The 16786-nt window shown below is 39.4% G+C and overlaps 4 protein-coding genes across 5 annotated transcripts in view; 2 read left to right on the top strand and 2 right to left on the bottom strand.

The window, feature by feature from the left end:
- The window catches only part of LOC140921349 (peptidylprolyl isomerase domain and WD repeat-containing protein 1-like), a 48876-nt gene extending 44557 nt beyond the window's left edge, over positions 1-4319 (top strand). For both annotated transcript variants that reach the window (XM_073371349.1, XM_073371350.1), the window contains 2 exons: positions 1012-1163; positions 2421-4319. In XM_073371349.1, the coding sequence (XP_073227450.1) occupies positions 1012-1163; positions 2421-2567 (299 nt within the window). In that variant the 3' untranslated portion in view covers positions 2568-4319. The remainder of the gene's footprint in view (positions 1-1011; positions 1164-2420) is intronic.
- Positions 1-16786, bottom strand: part of LOC140921348 (uncharacterized) — a 92042-nt gene that overhangs the window by 41546 nt on the left and 33710 nt on the right. The gene's annotated exons all lie outside the window — the stretch shown is intronic.
- The window catches only part of LOC140921346 (dynein axonemal intermediate chain 4-like), a 24649-nt gene continuing 12210 nt past the window's right edge, over positions 4348-16786 (bottom strand). Inside the window, exons 11-24 of the mRNA XM_073371342.1 lie at positions 16588-16718; positions 15576-15678; positions 14803-14957; positions 14129-14215; positions 13642-13719; positions 12628-12701; positions 11700-11854; positions 10943-11069; positions 10240-10327; positions 9746-9874; positions 9567-9664; positions 9402-9477; positions 8903-8986; positions 4348-4718 (exon numbers count right to left, since the gene is read on the bottom strand). Of these exons, the coding sequence (XP_073227443.1) occupies positions 4638-4718; positions 8903-8986; positions 9402-9477; positions 9567-9664; positions 9746-9874; positions 10240-10327; positions 10943-11069; positions 11700-11854; positions 12628-12701; positions 13642-13719; positions 14129-14215; positions 14803-14957; positions 15576-15678; positions 16588-16718 (1466 nt within the window). The 3' untranslated portion in view covers positions 4348-4637. The remainder of the gene's footprint in view (positions 4719-8902; positions 8987-9401; positions 9478-9566; positions 9665-9745; positions 9875-10239; positions 10328-10942; positions 11070-11699; positions 11855-12627; positions 12702-13641; positions 13720-14128; positions 14216-14802; positions 14958-15575; positions 15679-16587; positions 16719-16786) is intronic.
- Positions 7732-8975, top strand: LOC140921350 (alpha-(1,3)-fucosyltransferase 7-like). Its single transcript, XM_073371351.1, has one exon. The coding sequence runs from the start codon at positions 7784-7786 to the stop codon at positions 8849-8851; it is 1068 nt and encodes a 355-aa protein (XP_073227452.1). The 5' UTR covers positions 7732-7783; the 3' UTR covers positions 8852-8975.

Here is a 16786-nt window from a genome sequence, read left to right as displayed (position 1 = left end):
CACGAGACCCGTCTTTCTATTATTGAGTCGTATTCACTCTTATTTGTGTGTATACGAAGTGAATGGAATAAGGGTACGAATGGACAAAAAAGTGGGTACGAATCGACCTGTTTCCGTCTTTCAGGCAGCCTTTCCTTGTTGGCCGCGCTGCATGCAAGACAAAGTATGACTGCGTGAGAGACAAATATTACCCAAGTTTCACACGGTAACTTAGCCTACGAAAACATCCGTTTCTCCTCGCTCTTCGCCGCCGGGGACGTTTCGCGAGGAGGAAAGTCTGTGACTCAGCGGCAGAAATTCCATACTGATGATGCAAACCAATGTTTACATAATAAATCCAGTAGTCATGGGGTTCCAATTACAAATTTGTCCAATTTTACGTGTCTTCTGGTCGATTTTGGTAAAGTGTTGTCTTCATCTGCTGACGAGCTCCAGCAAAACTCAAATGCTTCTTCAAGAGAAGACTATATTCCACAAATGTTGACTGTTTTGTTAGAGATTCTTCGCGTTTACATTTGACCTTTGTGGCCTTTTGTCTTTTGCCTGTCATTCGTAAACAATAGCTAAAACAATGCAACCACTCCGTCGACCAATCAGCGCTTCTGACCGGATTCCGGACAGCGCGAAACGTTCCCATCGGCGAAGAGCGAGGAGAAACGGATGTTTTCGCAGGCTAACGGTAACTCGTCTACAAACCTTTTTTCTCATTCTGTTTTCGCGGGTAAACTTAAGCGGTTTCCAAACAGTGCCTTTTTATCTTAAATAAGCAAAGTACTTCCTGCAGGCTCCATTGCATTACTGGTTTGGAGGTGACGTCACGGCGACCGTGTTGGTGGTCAAGAACCTGGGAACCTGGGAACTGGGAAGTAAACTCCATTTTTATTTAAATTCTTGGGAAAAAAATTCTTTTGTATTGTCCACCAACATGGCCGCCTTTTCACGTGTTTGCAAGCCAAGAAGAAGTGGTTACCAAAATACAACTGTTCTGAGGAGGATTGTTATGTCTTTTAGGGGATGGTACTGGTGGAGAGTCCATCTGGGGTGGAGAATTCGAGGACGAATTTCACCGGAATTTAAGACATGATCGAGCGTACACAGTCAGCATGGCCAATGCAGGACCCAACACAAACGGCTCGCAGTTTTTCATTACTGTGGTACCAACGGTAAGGAAAATCAAAGTAGCAGTCCTAACCGGCAGTGTGCATGATATTTGTCTTACCAACCTAGTTTATTGGCCTTAGTTTCCATAAGCCTCCTGTTTCTCAGTGGTAGAGTATTTGGACAAGTAACCACAAGGTCGTGGTCACCAGTAGAGATTTCAAGAGCGCGGGAAACTCGCTTCATGAAGTCAGCGTTGTAATACGTTTTTAATATGGTCTCTGTTTCGCTTATATTTTTTAATAACTTAACATTTACGTGGTCGCTTTTTACACGTAGAAGAAACTTTTATCTTCAGAATGAAAAACCGCGCGTTTAAAAATGGCGTTGTCAGTACAACAGAATATTTTTAGAAAACACAACAAATTCTCAGGTTGGCGGGAAATTCGTTGTCGTAGGACACTTGTTTGACTTTCGTGTCTGTTATTAGTCTCCTTTGGAGCCGTTATTTGTGTCGAGGAGCGTCGCGAGACGACACAAGAAACTGCTGCGTAGGAGACTAGTATATACAACACCTTGTACGAAGGTCCCTTCCGAGATTTTGGATTGTTATGTCGACAGCGTTAAAATGTTCGCGGTCCTCAACTTAATTCTTCCTTTTTCATTATTTGATGAACGCGCGAAATACCTCTACCTGGGCCTAGCGCTTGGCGCTCCTTTCAATTGTTCTCCGTTCAGCGTTTTTTTTTTTTCAGTTTAAAGGGGCTGTGTCACCAAGATATTGCTATTTTAGGTTAATTATGTTCTGAAGTCATTATTCCGCGTTTTTTCCCATACACATAATGATCCTGTAGAGTTATGAAGTAGACATCTTACAAATGTTATCAGGAAGCACTAACCATAGTTTTTTTTTCTTTGGGAGGGTGGTGTATATTTTGCAGGCATAGCACAAAGGGTTCAAAACGTTGGTCCAACTTTTTCAAGTCTAAATCCATGTCCATCCTTGCCATCCGTTGCAACAGACGATAGACAACAGTTTCAATGCCTAAATATAGTCTTGCGTAATAAAACTGGATCATTATTTGCGGAATTCAATGATGGCAAAATAGTTTTAGCTTTATGAAAAGATAGGAAATAGCGTGACGTGTAGCCCCTTTAAGTTGAGAAAATAGAGGGGCTGGGAACAGTCCAATGTGTTGTATCCCGAATTTAGATCATTTAGGTAATTTTACATCATTTTAGATGATGCTACATCTATGATTGCACCGTTGGAGGTTGTCTGTTTAGCTGTTTGATGTATGATCGACTTCTTTTTATTTCAGCCTTGGCTGGACAACAAGCACACCGTATTCGGACGTGTTGTCAAGGGAATGGACGTGGTGATGGCCATCAGCAAAGTCAAAACAAACCCTAAGAACGATAAACCATATGAAGACATCAAGATCATAAACATCAAAGTCAAGGGCTGAATCCTCAACTCCAACAACAATCAACTGATCTTCTACAACCCAAGACAAATCGGGGACAGAAGCTGAACGAGTGCATACCGGCATAAGAGCTAAAAAATCTATATTCAATAGGCTACCACTAGAGGAAACGCTTTCATCTCGGAAGAACATGTCCAGTGCAGTACACGTTATAACAGCGGAAGCAGTTAAACGTCCTTTTCGTTGAACTAGTGCTTGCTTTTATAAGTGGCGTCATTGATGCGAGTTCTTGAAATTAACGTTCAGATGTGGGTGGCACGCTCAGTAGCACTCCATAGGTTAAAAAGCCCTGCGCGCTCAAAACAAGAAAACGGTTGAAACGCAGCATCGTTGAAAACGTGAGCAGCGATAAAAGTGGGCACCGCACAATCGGAAACGCTTCTCTAAGAACAATTTCTGACGCAGTACACCAAGATTTATTTTCAACCTAACAATGAACACGGAAACGGCCAGCTGCAACTGCGAAGAGCAAACAACCTTCATTTTGTTATGCCTGACTAAGAAGACATGAAAAGAAGAACAGAAGTTGCGACGTGGTTTAATGACAAATCCAGTCTTCAACTAACAAAGAAATTTTAGGAATGTTAGTCAAGTTTAGGCCCTTTTTTATCATTGCATGTGCTAGAGTTTCGCAGAATTTCCAACTTACGTGCAAACATATTGGGAGCTTAACAACATGCTTTGGTTCAATGTTATCCTGGATGCCAATTTTAGTTTCCTTGTTTTAAACTCGTTACCATTTGAAAGCCATACCCAGCAGTCTAATTCAGAGATGAAATAGCCCAGGTTCGGTTCCATGTTCGATATATTAAAATTCTAACATGACTTCAAGGCTTTCTGGTCATATTTCTATGGTTGGTTTTCTTTGTGCTCAAGTCTCTTCTGAGAATTGCAAAGACAATGGAGTCGTGAACCCTTACCTCAACCCATAAACCTTAAAACACGAAATGTATTGCAATAAATAATGAAATAATTTCTTTCATTATTCATTCAAAATATTCTGCCGTTTCTTATTGGCTTTCAAGGGGCTCTGCCACGGCTGTCTAGATCATTTTATTACTGCAAATTACGCGGCCTTCATCGTTATGGACAAAATCACAGCTTTGTGTCAGAAAGAGGTCTCGGAAGCTTTATTATTCAGGTTCTCCAAACAACAATAGTGTACTCTGAAAAACTAGCAATTTCTCCATACCCACAATTTTGAAAAAAAAAAACGTTCACATTCGGAAACTATGCCGAGAAACAGGCCGATGTGTTGAGGAAAGTCCACGAGGAGTTCATGTTGGTAAGACTCTAAAAAAATCATGGAATGTGGCTTTCGTGTGATGTGAGGAATTGTGCAGATTGTGGAGGCTGCTATCCGCCACAGCTGAACACCTTTCTCGATGTGCATAATTCTTCATGTCGTTCTCGGCCTCATTCAATAATTGTTGTCTCAAATTAGTACGCGCTGTGATTGGTTAAATTTTGCGGGCTGTGTTCTACTGTACGGTCCATTATATTTGAAAGTTTTCTTTTCCCGCGCTCCTGATTAACCTCAGACATGTGTCTGCTTTAAAATGTCTTACTAACCTCGTTTTTTTTGTCCGTTCGTTAAGTTACGGACCGAGTTTTTTCACCGTTGATTAACGATTTAACTTCCAGCACGGACCTAGAAATCGGTTAGTATAGTGGTAGAGAAACCGTAGTTCAGGACAGACCGTCTAAAATCAAAGCATGGGTTTACACGCACGTTTTATTTAAAAGTGACTTTAATACCTTGAAAATAACATCAATGTACATAATTTGTCGCACTGTTTTATCGAACCTATAATTTTATTTGCTTTTTTGTACACAATAAATATAAACCAAACGACTTTTATACAAGCTTGTTTCCCTACATTTCATTTTAACATTCAGTAGGAAAAAGAAGTAACTTTGACTTCGTCTGAAAATACCTCTTCAAATAATAAAATAAGCCATCTTGTATACAATAGTTCGACTTCTTGTTTTAAATGGCCAGTTTATCTCCGTGGATGGAGTTCATGTGAGTACGTGACCGCTCTATCCTGCTTATTCCTGATCAGCTTTCTTTTTACCCGGTGATCCTGCCGAGTTATCAACAGACCTTATTAACTTCGTCAAAACCTGCGCCTGCAAAAAAAGACAAAAATTGCTTTTGTTGAAATAGTTCTTGCGAAAACAATTATAAATTATTATGAAAAAACAACTAGAGAGTGAACAACAACCACGTTGTGATTAAAGATGATAATGAGATAATACTGTCTTGGTTAAGAGCTAAAATAGTCTGTTCAGAGTCTGCTATTTTCCCGTAAGATCGAACACTCACCCTTACGGGACCGCCATCTTGGTTTCTCTGGCTCACCCTTTGAAACCAAGATGGCCGTCCGTAACGGCTACCAGACGATCTTAAGGGAAAATAGGGGGCTGTGAACAGTCCTTTTTCAGAGCTGAAATCGAGTTTGCTCGCCGTTTGCTCCCTCTGTTTGCTCTCCCTCTAAAAATACAATGAAAACATTTCACACAACTTAAACTGCGTGCGTAAATTTCCGGGTTATTTCACGAAGATGCGATACAGTAAACACCCGAATATAAGAACAATGGATTAAGAACACCAGGCTGAAATTTGGCCAATAAAGCCTCATTTTTATAAGAACAAGATCAGCCTGAAAATTGTAACATGTTCTTATAAAATGGAAAAAGTGTCATAATTACAAAACATGTAAGTTTATGTTTGCTGTCAGATAACTTCATTTGTTAAGGTGGCTCGATACAGTTTTTCAGGGTCAATACCTCCCAAGTTTGAGCATAAACTACATCGCCATAAACAAAGTTTTGCAAAAATTGCCATCACAGTTGTATTAGATAAAGATGAAAATTTGTTATGATCAGGGTTGCAACGGCATCGGAGTTGTCATAGCAACGAAATGACGCTATTAGCTATTTTACTTGCAGCAGTATATCTCGGCACTAGGAACTGTTCTTCGAAAAACATTCACGGGAGCTTTTTCCTCCAATAGCAGCCTCGATGTTCGTGAAGTTTAAGCGAAATCTGTAAGAGCGTTATCGAGATATTTTGGGATAAAGTTTTTATTGTTAGAAACACAGTAAAAAACGGACAATATTGTTGTTTGGCCGTTATCTGTAGAAAATGAGGCGCTTTCGACATGCAATTTCACCTCAGGGTAGTTTCAATCTTTTTAAAAGCGTGTGTGAAAGATCATGGGAGATAGCTCCAGCCGATTGCTAGAAAGAAGGGTTTGATTAGTATGTATCGAAGCGCTCTTGTTAGCGGTTTTGTAAACATCTTGGTCTACTTTAACAAATTAGCGAATAATTTTTAAACCGCTCGATGGATTTTTTTTAAAATTTAAGATTCTTGAGATTAACTTTCCTTTTATATGACCTTTTAGTTTCAAGATTATTGATATGTTGTAAGGCAGTGAAATAAGGGCTACAATTTGTTACTTTTTTATCGGAAGTTTCGTCATTACAAGTGAGAGCCTCTAATTATTCAAGGCATTGTCTCCAAGTTTCATTTTCACGTGAACAGTAGTAACTAACAATGCAGTTGAAATATGCAAAAATGTTAGCTATTGTTGTGCACGAAAATATGAAACTTGGACACAATACCCTGAATAATGAGAGGCTCACACTTGTAAACACAAAATTTCTGCCAAAATATTGGCGAATTGTAGCCCTTATTTTACTGCCTTACAATATATCAATAATCTTGAAACTAAAAGGTCATATAAAAGGAAGGTTAATCTCAAGAATCTTAAATTTTAAAAAAAATCTATCAAGCGGTTTAAAAAATTATTCGCTAATTTGTTAAAGTAGACCAAAATGTTCAAAAAACCGCTAACAGAGCGCCTCGAAACATACTAATCAAATCCTTCTTTCTAGCAAACGGCTGAAGCTATCTCCTTGATCTTTCACACTTGTTTTTAAAAAGATTGAAACTACCCTGAGGTGAAATTGCATGTCAAAAGCGCTTCGTTCTCTACAGATAACAGCCGAACACCAAGATTGTCTATTTTTTTCTGTATTTCTAACCACAAACTCTTTACCCCAAAATGTCTCGATAACGCTCTTACAGATTTCGCTTAAACTTCACGAACGTCGAGGCTGCTATTGGAGGAAAAAGCTCTCGCGAATGATTTTCGAAGAACAGTTCCTAGTGCCGAGATATAATGCTGCAAGTAAAATAGCTATTGGCGTCATTTCGTTGCTATGACAACTCCGATGACGTTGCAACCCTGACCATAACAAATTTCCATCTTCATCTAATACAACTGTGGTGGCAATTTTTCCAAAACTTTGTTTATGGCGACGTAGTTTATGCTCAAACTTGGGAGGTATTGGTCCTGAAAAACTGTATCGAGCCACCTTAATATGATCAAATTACAGAATAATTATTTATTTTATTTTCCTAAAATATGCTAAATATACCTCTAGCAATATGTTTTGGATAGTATTACTAAATAAAAATTTAAAAACATTTTAAGAACATTTTAAGGCTGATTTGTCATTAAGCACCCGATTGATAAGAACTCAATAAGCCTGACCTCCGAAATCGTGTGTTCTTATATGCGGGTGTTTACTGTAACCAGTTTTCAAATTTTGTATCAGAAAAACACATGAACTCTATCCTCAGATAACTCCTATAGAGGAAGCGTACGCGATCTGCTCGCTGGGCAGTTAATACAATAAGTTAACACAACATAACTTAATTTGCAGACAGTTGACACTGAATGGTGGGTACTTTACGCAGAAATTGCCTGTAACATTACCAAATACGAATACTTCCGACAAATAAAAGGGAAGAAGATATTCGGAACTTCTGAGAAAAAAAACCAAACATACGGTAACAGAAGAAAACAAAAGGGAAGACAAACAAATGTTTGGTGAAAAGTGACTCTGACAATAGGATTGTTGCTAATATACGAACATGATTGCCGGCGATACAGTTTAACAAAGAGCAGTTTCCAGGTAACCAAACTTGCGTTTAAAAAATCCCGCATGATTAAAATCAAGACAGGGTGGAAAGAAACATTTCAAAAATGATTATGGCTCTAGATCACAAAACGAAAACTGTTGTCTTGATAGTTTTTATAGGTAGCGTCCTTACTATTCTGCAGTATTGGCTACTGCGTCAATCCACAGTTTTAGGGGGTAAAACTGCTGAAGTACATGGAATGACCATGGACGAGTTTATGTTAAGTGGAGAAAAGAATCACGGACGGGACTTAAAGCTGATTTTATTCTACACGCCATTATTTGGTCGCTTGCCATGGCCAGGTTTAACCAACAATTACAACTTCACACACTGGAATAGAGTTCCTTGTCGTGTGCAAGCATGTAAAATAACCTATAACAAGAGCCATCTGATACACAGTGATGCAGTTATATTTCACGGCCGAGATTTACCAAGCACAGCACACATGAAGCAGATTCTGAGCGTCAAACCCTTCAATCAGAGATGGGTTTACTTCATGCACGAAAGTCCAAAATTTACTTACTATGATCCTTCGTTATACAACGGCTTCTTCAACTGGACGATGTCGTATCGGAGGGATTCGGATTTTTTTGTTCCGTACCGTACCTACACACAACTGGGACCCGACGAGATTGTCGAAAAACAGTCAGACACTACGAATTACGCCAAAGACAAAAGCAGATTGGCTGTTTGGATTGTAGGTCATTGTAAAGGGATTAGAGAAGACTTGGTTAGAAAACTGATGAGGTACATCAAGGTAGATGTGTTTGGAATGTGTTCAAAGCGTTTTAATCAAACCAACATCTGTCCAAAAGCGACTCGAGGATGCCGCGAAATATTGCTGCGTTACAAATTTTTTCTAGCGTTCGAAAACTCATACTGCGTTGATTACATAACTGAAAAATACTGGTACACGCCACTAGATCACGGTATTATTCCAGTAGTGCTAGGGAGTCCTTCATACGACCAGCAAGTCGCTATCCCCGGCTCTTTCATTAACGCCATGGATTTCTCGTCGGTAGAGTCACTTGCTAATTACATGCTATTCTTGGACAAAAACGATAGTGCTTACAACAAATATTTTTTATGGAGAAAACAGTTCAAGCCCGTACTACCGGAATCCTGGACATGTAAAATGTGTGCCGCGCTTTATAACAACTCTTTGCCGGTAAAAATCTATAACAACTTAAATTCTTTCTGGGGCGAGGAAGACGCTTGTAGCGGAAACGAAAGAAAAGTAAGACGATTTGTTGAGCAACTTAATTAAAAAATGAAAAACGTATTATACTTCAACAAAGTTTCAATGTTTGGGCTTTACCTGGTTGTCTGTTGGAGAAGCAAGACCTCTCAGTTGATAGACAGTCACCTGGCCTTCCGAGTCACCCACTAAAATAGTCTGAATCTGTTAAACAAAAACAAACGGCACACTAGCTGACCCGGCTCAGATAACTTTACAATTAATGAATTCGGCTTTCGTAGGATATGAAGAATTAAGCAGATCGAGGAGGGTGTTACTAAACCATTTTATAAACTTGTAAAAAGTTGATAATTGGCACGCCAAAACTCGTTTCGCATCGCTTTTGCACACCTAGATGTTTCAGTTAAACGTTTCGGGTGCCTTTAAGGGTTGAGTAAAGATCAGGTACTTTCCTTTCGACTTTTCTCGCGAAGGGAACATATGGAGAGAAATGAAAGTAGAGATTCTGCGTAAGGCTCTAAAGCAGCGCTACAGCTCATAGATAAAGAAATTATCGGGCATGATGTTAAGAGATGCGATCAGATAGTCATAAAAAAAAGAGTCGTAAAAGAAGCATTACCTCTGAGTTGGTAGTAAATCGAACACAAGACAACTTGAGTTCCTGTACTGGCACATGAGATATTATAGGATCCAATCTGATAAATCGTAAACAACACAGTGAAATCAAAACATTCAATGGCACGCCAGACTCAAAAGAAAAGGATGGCGAAAGCGGCTGTCTTACGTGTTAAGGCTCAGATCCCAGACTTCTACAGCCTTGTCGTTGACACAAGCAAAAAGTGTTGCTGAAGAGGGTGACCAACAGATGTCATTCACTGATTTCTGAAAATTAAATGTAATAAACAAGGTTTAGCAAGTTACCAAGTGAGGCAAGCTAACAAAACGGCAGTAGTTACTACGTACCGTGGATGACAGAAAGGTTAAAACTGGTTGAGATTTATCCTGATGCCATAGCCGAATGCTCCAATCAGCACTGCAGCTAAGAAAAGCGTCCGACAGGAACGGAGACCACTGCAGACGATATACGGGACCCTGCCAACAAAAAACAACATTAGCTAGAACAAACAACAAACACGATTAAAATCGTCCGCGAAGTCCCAGGGCGGCCAATCGGGACCGAACAGTACTTAGGGAAAAATGAGTACAGGGAAAGTTAACAGAGAGAATGTGAAAACCAGTTAGCAATTTACCAACAATTTCTCGAAGCGTTTGAATTCCTTGGTAATGATTGGCCAGAAAAATATTTTCAGCCTTTCAGAAACAAAGAATTGGCTTGGGAGTTCTCCCATGATTAGGTTTTGGAAACCTTGGAGCAATAAATCATTTCACCCCTAAACATCCGATCCCAATTAACCGCCGGCGGGTCTCCGAGAATTGCTAAACATGTTTTAACTTACAGTATGACCATAATAGCTTTCAAGATACTGCTCATTGTAGGAGCACGAACACTTGTGAATATGACCTTCCTCTGTTCCAGCTAGGTACCTGAAACACGCAGAGAAAAGAGGTTCATTGAGATACCCAGGTTCGAATCAATACAGTAGCAAAATACAATTTAACGGTGTTAGCATAATACCACTGGAAGAAACGATAAGAAAAGACTGGACAAGCTGAAATCATCAGAATACGAGACAACATCAATATGCTAGCAATTCTATATAACTTTAATTAAACAATTTGAACATTCAATCGTGTATTATCTTTTCTTTGAAAGCGTATCTTGATATATTTAGTTTCGGAAGGACTAATCAGTAAGCGATTTGTTACATAGCTCACGAAGAAAAACGTCTACGCTTACACATTTAAGGATGTAAATCTCAACAAGCGGTCAACATTGCACGGTGACGTCATTGATTTTGCGATATTTCCCGCTCGGAGACTGTTGGCGAGAAACAGTTTCACGTGACCTTTAATTAACCAATGAGAGCTCGACCACACGTTAATTTCACAGTGATTATACTCAGGAATACCAGAAAGTTTTGGCGCGCTCTTTTCAGTTGAGATTTTTCCAGTCCTAAGAGAGACAGGTTGACTAAAAAGCTACGATTAGCCCATAGCAAACACTACATGGAAGCTTGTCACGTGCAGGCAATGACTTACATGTTAGAATCGTTAGGATGAACATCAAAACAGAAGCCGGCAGCAAATCTGGATATAAGAGCATCACTTTTTTTTCCTCCCTCCTTCGACTGTTTGGCGACATTTATCCGCTTTAACTTCATCAGGTCTAAACGTCATGAATAGAACAAAATTTTTAAGTTTTAAAAAAGGGGCTGTGTTACGGCTGGCTGGTACATTTTGTTAATAATGCTACAGTCGAACTTCCGCTAACCGCCACCTCTCTACAACGGCCACATTTTTTCGTCCCGGCGGACACAAAATCCATAAATTGACTCTGTTTAAAACCTCTGTACAACGTCCACCTCTCTACAACGGCCACTTTTTTTTGTCCCCACGGTGGCCGTTGTAGAGAAGTTCAACTGTAGTTGCACATTCTAATTCAGAAATTACTTGTGAATGACAAAATCACAGATTCGTGTCAAGAAAATAAGTCTCCCAAGCATTATATAATAACGTTACAAAAAACAAATGAACTTTCAAAATCTGTTAGGCAAACAAGTTTTCAAAACACAAAAATTGCAATCCGTTTCAATCTTCCCGCAATTTGTCCACCTGTTCCCCTTTTTATATTTGTTGTGTTATTTATACCTTCTAGTCATGTTTTGAGCAGTTCAATTTATGTTTCACTCAGTTTGATGGCGGTCCCTACTGTTTGAGTTTGCTAAATTTCGTGGCACAGCTCCTTCAACGAAGCTATCCAATGAAAGGTAAAAGTTTTAGAAGTGAAGAGGATCACCTGTACACTCAAATCCCTTTCTTATGGACCATTTGGTTACTCGACCATCAGCTGAAATGGAAATCAGGATTTCATCTCTTTCTTCTCCAGCACCCTGTTCTCGGTCAACCCAGCGGACCTGCCAGACGGGTGATGAGTGTTTACCTTGGCTTTCACTACAACGAACGATTACACACTATCAATGACTAGTTACTACAGATACTGTTAACCTACACATCGATAAGTCTATACTGAGCCTTTTCCAGGTGTCCAGATGGTAAAGCGTGAGCCAAAAATCGAGCGAACAAGAAACACACCCAAAAAAGGGACTGGGGGAATGGCGAACGACCTCCAGTTGTCAATCAGAATATGGAGAATAAAGAAACATTGATTTCCACAAATAAAATACTAGTTTATAATATTTCTGAATTACTAAGGACTTTTAAGAAACAAGTACTATTTGTAATGATGTTGTAACCTTCCGCTCCCTTCCTTCCCGATTCCACCAAAAAAGGGTTTTAAAGTTTTAATCGACCAATCAGAGGGTAAAACACAATCTGCTATACCGGAACAGCTTTTTGCTCCTTCAACGCTCTCCCCAATCTTCCCTCGTTTTTTTCCCTCGCTTTTTTTTTTCGCCGGCGCTCCACTATCTAAACGCTTAGAAAAGGCTATTAAGTCTATGTAAACGACATTAACTCTGTATTACCATGTTTAAGAAATATTTCCACTGCAACTAAAAAGGAGGAAAAATCTTGTACCATTTATACAGTGTTTATGTGATTGATTTTATCCATCTGCCTATTTTCTTTTCCACTAAACTAGCACCTCTGCTGACGGCCCTCTGTCCACAAATATCACTGAAGTTTTTTCCTGTTATGACTACGATAGTGGTCATGACGTAAACAGTAAATAGGCAAAGCAGTATGGAATTTGAGGGTATACTTACAAACTGTCTAAGGCGGGTCCATCATTCCTGTTTCGCACATTGTAGATTGCAATTGTACCATCATACATGCCTACCTAAAGAGACGGAGAAACGAAACTCCTCACTCTACGATGTACAAGAAAACCTGGCCAAAAACAAATGTTATGGTTTGGCAAAGCTATTTAAACAGTTCCTTTTGCGTACGAGCATGGGATATCCTTAAACTACTCACTCCATTAGAGCCATAAAACGACTGAGAAACGCGTTAATCTGCGACAAGGAGTTTCGTTACCAGTTATCGTTCAGGTTGTTTACTTGACTTACCTATTTCAAGCCAAAACCTTCAAAATCTCAAAAGCCGCTGAATCAGTAAAAACCCGTTCGAACACATACAGACTTCCATGAGCTCACTATAGGGAAAAATTTGGTTGCCCTCTTTATCAAATGCTGTTATGTTTGAGAACGCAATGTTTGTATTAGCTGAAGGAAACACTTGTTTAGATACACCTTAAGACTTGTGCGCTTTCCAGAGTAAAACAAATCGAGATCAGTATTAAGTTCCAGTCCCTTAAAGATTTTTTTATGATTTTCCTATTCAAAATATCCAGAGAAAAAACTATTTTCACTAGATAAGTTCTTTAATTTCTGGCCTGATTTTTGAAAACGCGAACCTCACGAAATTTGTAGCCATTTGAGTGGAACTTGGCTAAAAAGCAGGTTTTTGAGTCCCATAAGGCCGAAACTCAGTCTAACGAAGAAAAAGAAAAGGAAAAAAAAGCAAGTGCAAGGAGAGAGAAAGGAGGAGGCGATAAAAACCCATGGTCGCACTCTTAGCTTCTACATTGACTACTTTGGAGTTTTTGGCCGAAAAAAATGCTTAACGGAAGAGGTTCATTTGGCGGAAACGTTTTCAAAAATCCAGCTTATTTTTATGAAGCAAATTGGAAGAAGGTGTTGTCCTGGCTCCAGTTATGCACTGCTTTTGATGATTTGAAGTACATGCCTCATGAAGAAGGTGCAACGCATTTTACTTACCGCTAAAAGATTTGCATGGGCAGCTGAAAAATCTACAGCAGTTACTCCGCTATTGAGGTGAAAAACCCGCTCAGGATACTGAAAGAAATTAAAAAGAAAAATAAGAGAAAGAAAAAAGCGAACAACCCGTGAAGGGGACAAAGACGACTACGACAACGAGATTTTCTCAATACTATGTAGTGCGCGCGCGTGGCGGAAAAACGCGACAGCCGTCGTTTTTTTTCTACGGGTTTTAGCGAAAATGTCCTGGTGACGGAAACAAGTTATTAAATGAAAGAAACTTTATTGTGATCGCGACAAGTTCAATTTCATCCTTTGTTTAAATTTTATTTCCCTTTGTTTCAAACTCATTAACATACATTACCCTAACCCAAAACAAAGGAAAAGAAAAGTTAAACCAAGGATAAAATTGAACCACAACATATAAAAAATAGAACTATGCCTTCAAGAAGACGTACTGCTAACAAACTGTAAAAAAAAACATTACCTCCGGATTTTTGATGGACCAACAGCAGGCTAAGCCGCCCTTCTGTTCAGAGAACACAAACTCTCCATAACCCACAGCAAGGATATCCTGGTATACACAAAGCAGCAATGATAGGGAGATTTAGAGGCACGCTTACAGTAAACGTCAGATTCAAGTTAAAAATTTCTCAAAATTGCAAATAACCAGATTAAAACTTTCCAAAACAATTCTTATGGACAAAACTGGCGTGAAACGACGATTTTTTTTTTAGAAGTAATGGCAGTAACGGTAAAAGAAAAAGTAAAGCGAAACTTGGCCATGTGGTATAAACTCACGTTTGCCCTTAGTCGTAAACGTGACTATAAATCTCTCTTACGTCAAACTAATTCTCTAAAAAACACACGGTGAAATGAAATCAACACCAGACAGCCAGCCTTTTTGAGTCAAGTACCATGAATCGACGATTTTTGAGAAATTACTGAAATTTTGAGTACAAGTTGTTTTGTCGAGCGCTTTCAGAACACTATCCGTTCAACTGCGACCCAGAGTCGAAAAAGTACTAAGAAATGCAACCTGTGCCCAAAATATGCAAGGTTTTCTGTTAGCGCACGCGTGTTATCTGGCCACAAAGCAATATGTTCACACACGTTAGAGGAGATCAATTGATGATGTTTTGTACTAGTTTGTTAACTTACAGGATTAAGTTTGTTCCAAGCTAGACAACTGACATTGCGTCCCTTTGTAAGGTTACAGGAGTAGCTCCAAAGCTTGTGTAGATTGGGACCCAGTTGTGCCAAAGTTACTGCGGCAGATGTTACTTCCTCGCCTTCTGATTTTTCTGCATCGATGTCTGATCAAAACAAGCACTCTTGGTCAACTTCAACTTTATCTCAGAATACAATAATAAAGATGAAAAAAAAATTGCGCTGCCCCAATGAGGAAAGTACTTATTGTGGCTTCCAGTGAAAAAGTAAAAAAAATATACCATACGGGGAAAGAAAGAAATCATTAAAGCAGGTGAACCTTAGTTAACCTAACTTATAAATCCCAGTGGCGGATCCAGGGGGGGGGGGGATCCGGGGGGATCCGGAGCCGCTAAATGCACCAATCGCACCACAAACGGTTAAAGAATTTATATGACTGAGGGCATTGGAATTGGAGGGTGGCACGGTTACAAGCAAAAAAAGGTTTGTAAAGGATGCAAATAATAAGCTGTAAACGAACTGTTAAAAAGTTCCAAGGGTAAGCACAAGTTTTATACGACGGTGAGATTTAGATTTGTATATTTATCAGAACAATTGAAGATTTTGACGGGTAACCATCCCTAAATACTTTTTACTGTCACCAAACAGTTTGTGAGATCCCTGTGTAATCATGCTAGGTCAATAGAAAAGGCATCCAGCTAAATTACACAAGAGCTTCGGACAATTATGCACAAGATGAGTCTAGCAAATAAGCATGTGATTACCTGTTACTATATCCAGTCCTCTGTATCTGGCCTGTCTTGATTGATAGATATTCAACGCGATCGCTCTCTCCATTGTAAAAAGATCCTTTTGCATGTTTTCTGACTAGTCAAGATAAGCACCACATAACTTTGAAAACAGTTATTTTAAAAAGATCTTTAAGCTATGGAACGCAGTTACAGTCAAACCCGGTATAATCCCGACACTCAGGGGGCCATAGAAAGTGTCCTTATTAACCGGGTGTCCGTACTAAGCGGGTTGAATTTAGAGAAAATGTAAGAGCTTTCTCTCCCCAGGAACAAAGCAAACTGTCCGTGAGGTGTCCGCATTAAGTGGGTGTCCGTAAAGCGGGGTTTAACTGTATTTACTGTCAAGCATAGTTTATGCTCAATCTGAAACTGAGGTAAATATCCTGCACTTTGCTTTAGTAAAATAGCAAAATAACAACAACAGCAACAGCTTCAATTTCGAAGACAAACACTCCGGAACAACAAAGGGAAAAAGGAGGAGGAAAGCGGCGAACAACAACAAGGAATTCAGTATCAAGCTTCGATCCGTAGAATGAATTGATGCGAATTTGAAAAGTAAAAGTTGTTTTGCGTATTTTGAACCTGTCGAACTTAGAACTTACATTTACATCATGCGTTACAGGTGACTCTCAGGGTTCTTTGACATCACGATGTCCGAGGCATCTTGTTAATCGTAGACTGCGAGCAGTCTCCCTTTTCCTTAAGATTTAGTGAGGGGAGTGCACGCGCGCGCCCGAGCGTCGAGCGGCGAAGCCGCGAGAGAGACACGAGAAACGAGGGCGGCCGCGAAGATTTTACCTTTGGAAAAGGCTTTTCGAATGTTCTTTCTTAACAAAACTATTAACTTTGGGGACTGGTATATACCTAAACCTCACACGTGGTTCATGAATATCATCTCATCTGGAGCAGAAACTAAACGTTTCACAAACATGAATGTAAATAAAACAGAAAGAATTGATAAATACTGGAGTAGTAGTTGTTTTACCTGAAGTATTTTCTCGGCCAAGATGGATGCAAGATCTTCCATTTCCTTGTCAGTGATGCCATCTTCTGGTTTTTCAGGGGTCTCTTCTTCAACTGAACTACTTTTAAATGTGAACATACTGGCTCGGCTTCCTAACAGATTAAAAAAAGGAACCAACTATCATTATCATTATCATTATTGGTAGTAGTGGTAGAGGTAA

The sequence above is a fragment of the Porites lutea genome, chromosome 12, assembly GCF_958299795.1.
Source record: "Porites lutea chromosome 12, jaPorLute2.1, whole genome shotgun sequence".
Classification (NCBI taxonomy): Eukaryota; Metazoa; Cnidaria; class Anthozoa; order Scleractinia; family Poritidae; genus Porites; species Porites lutea.
The sequence above is the reverse complement of the archived record's forward strand: the minus strand, read 5'-3'. Positions and strand labels throughout refer to the sequence as shown.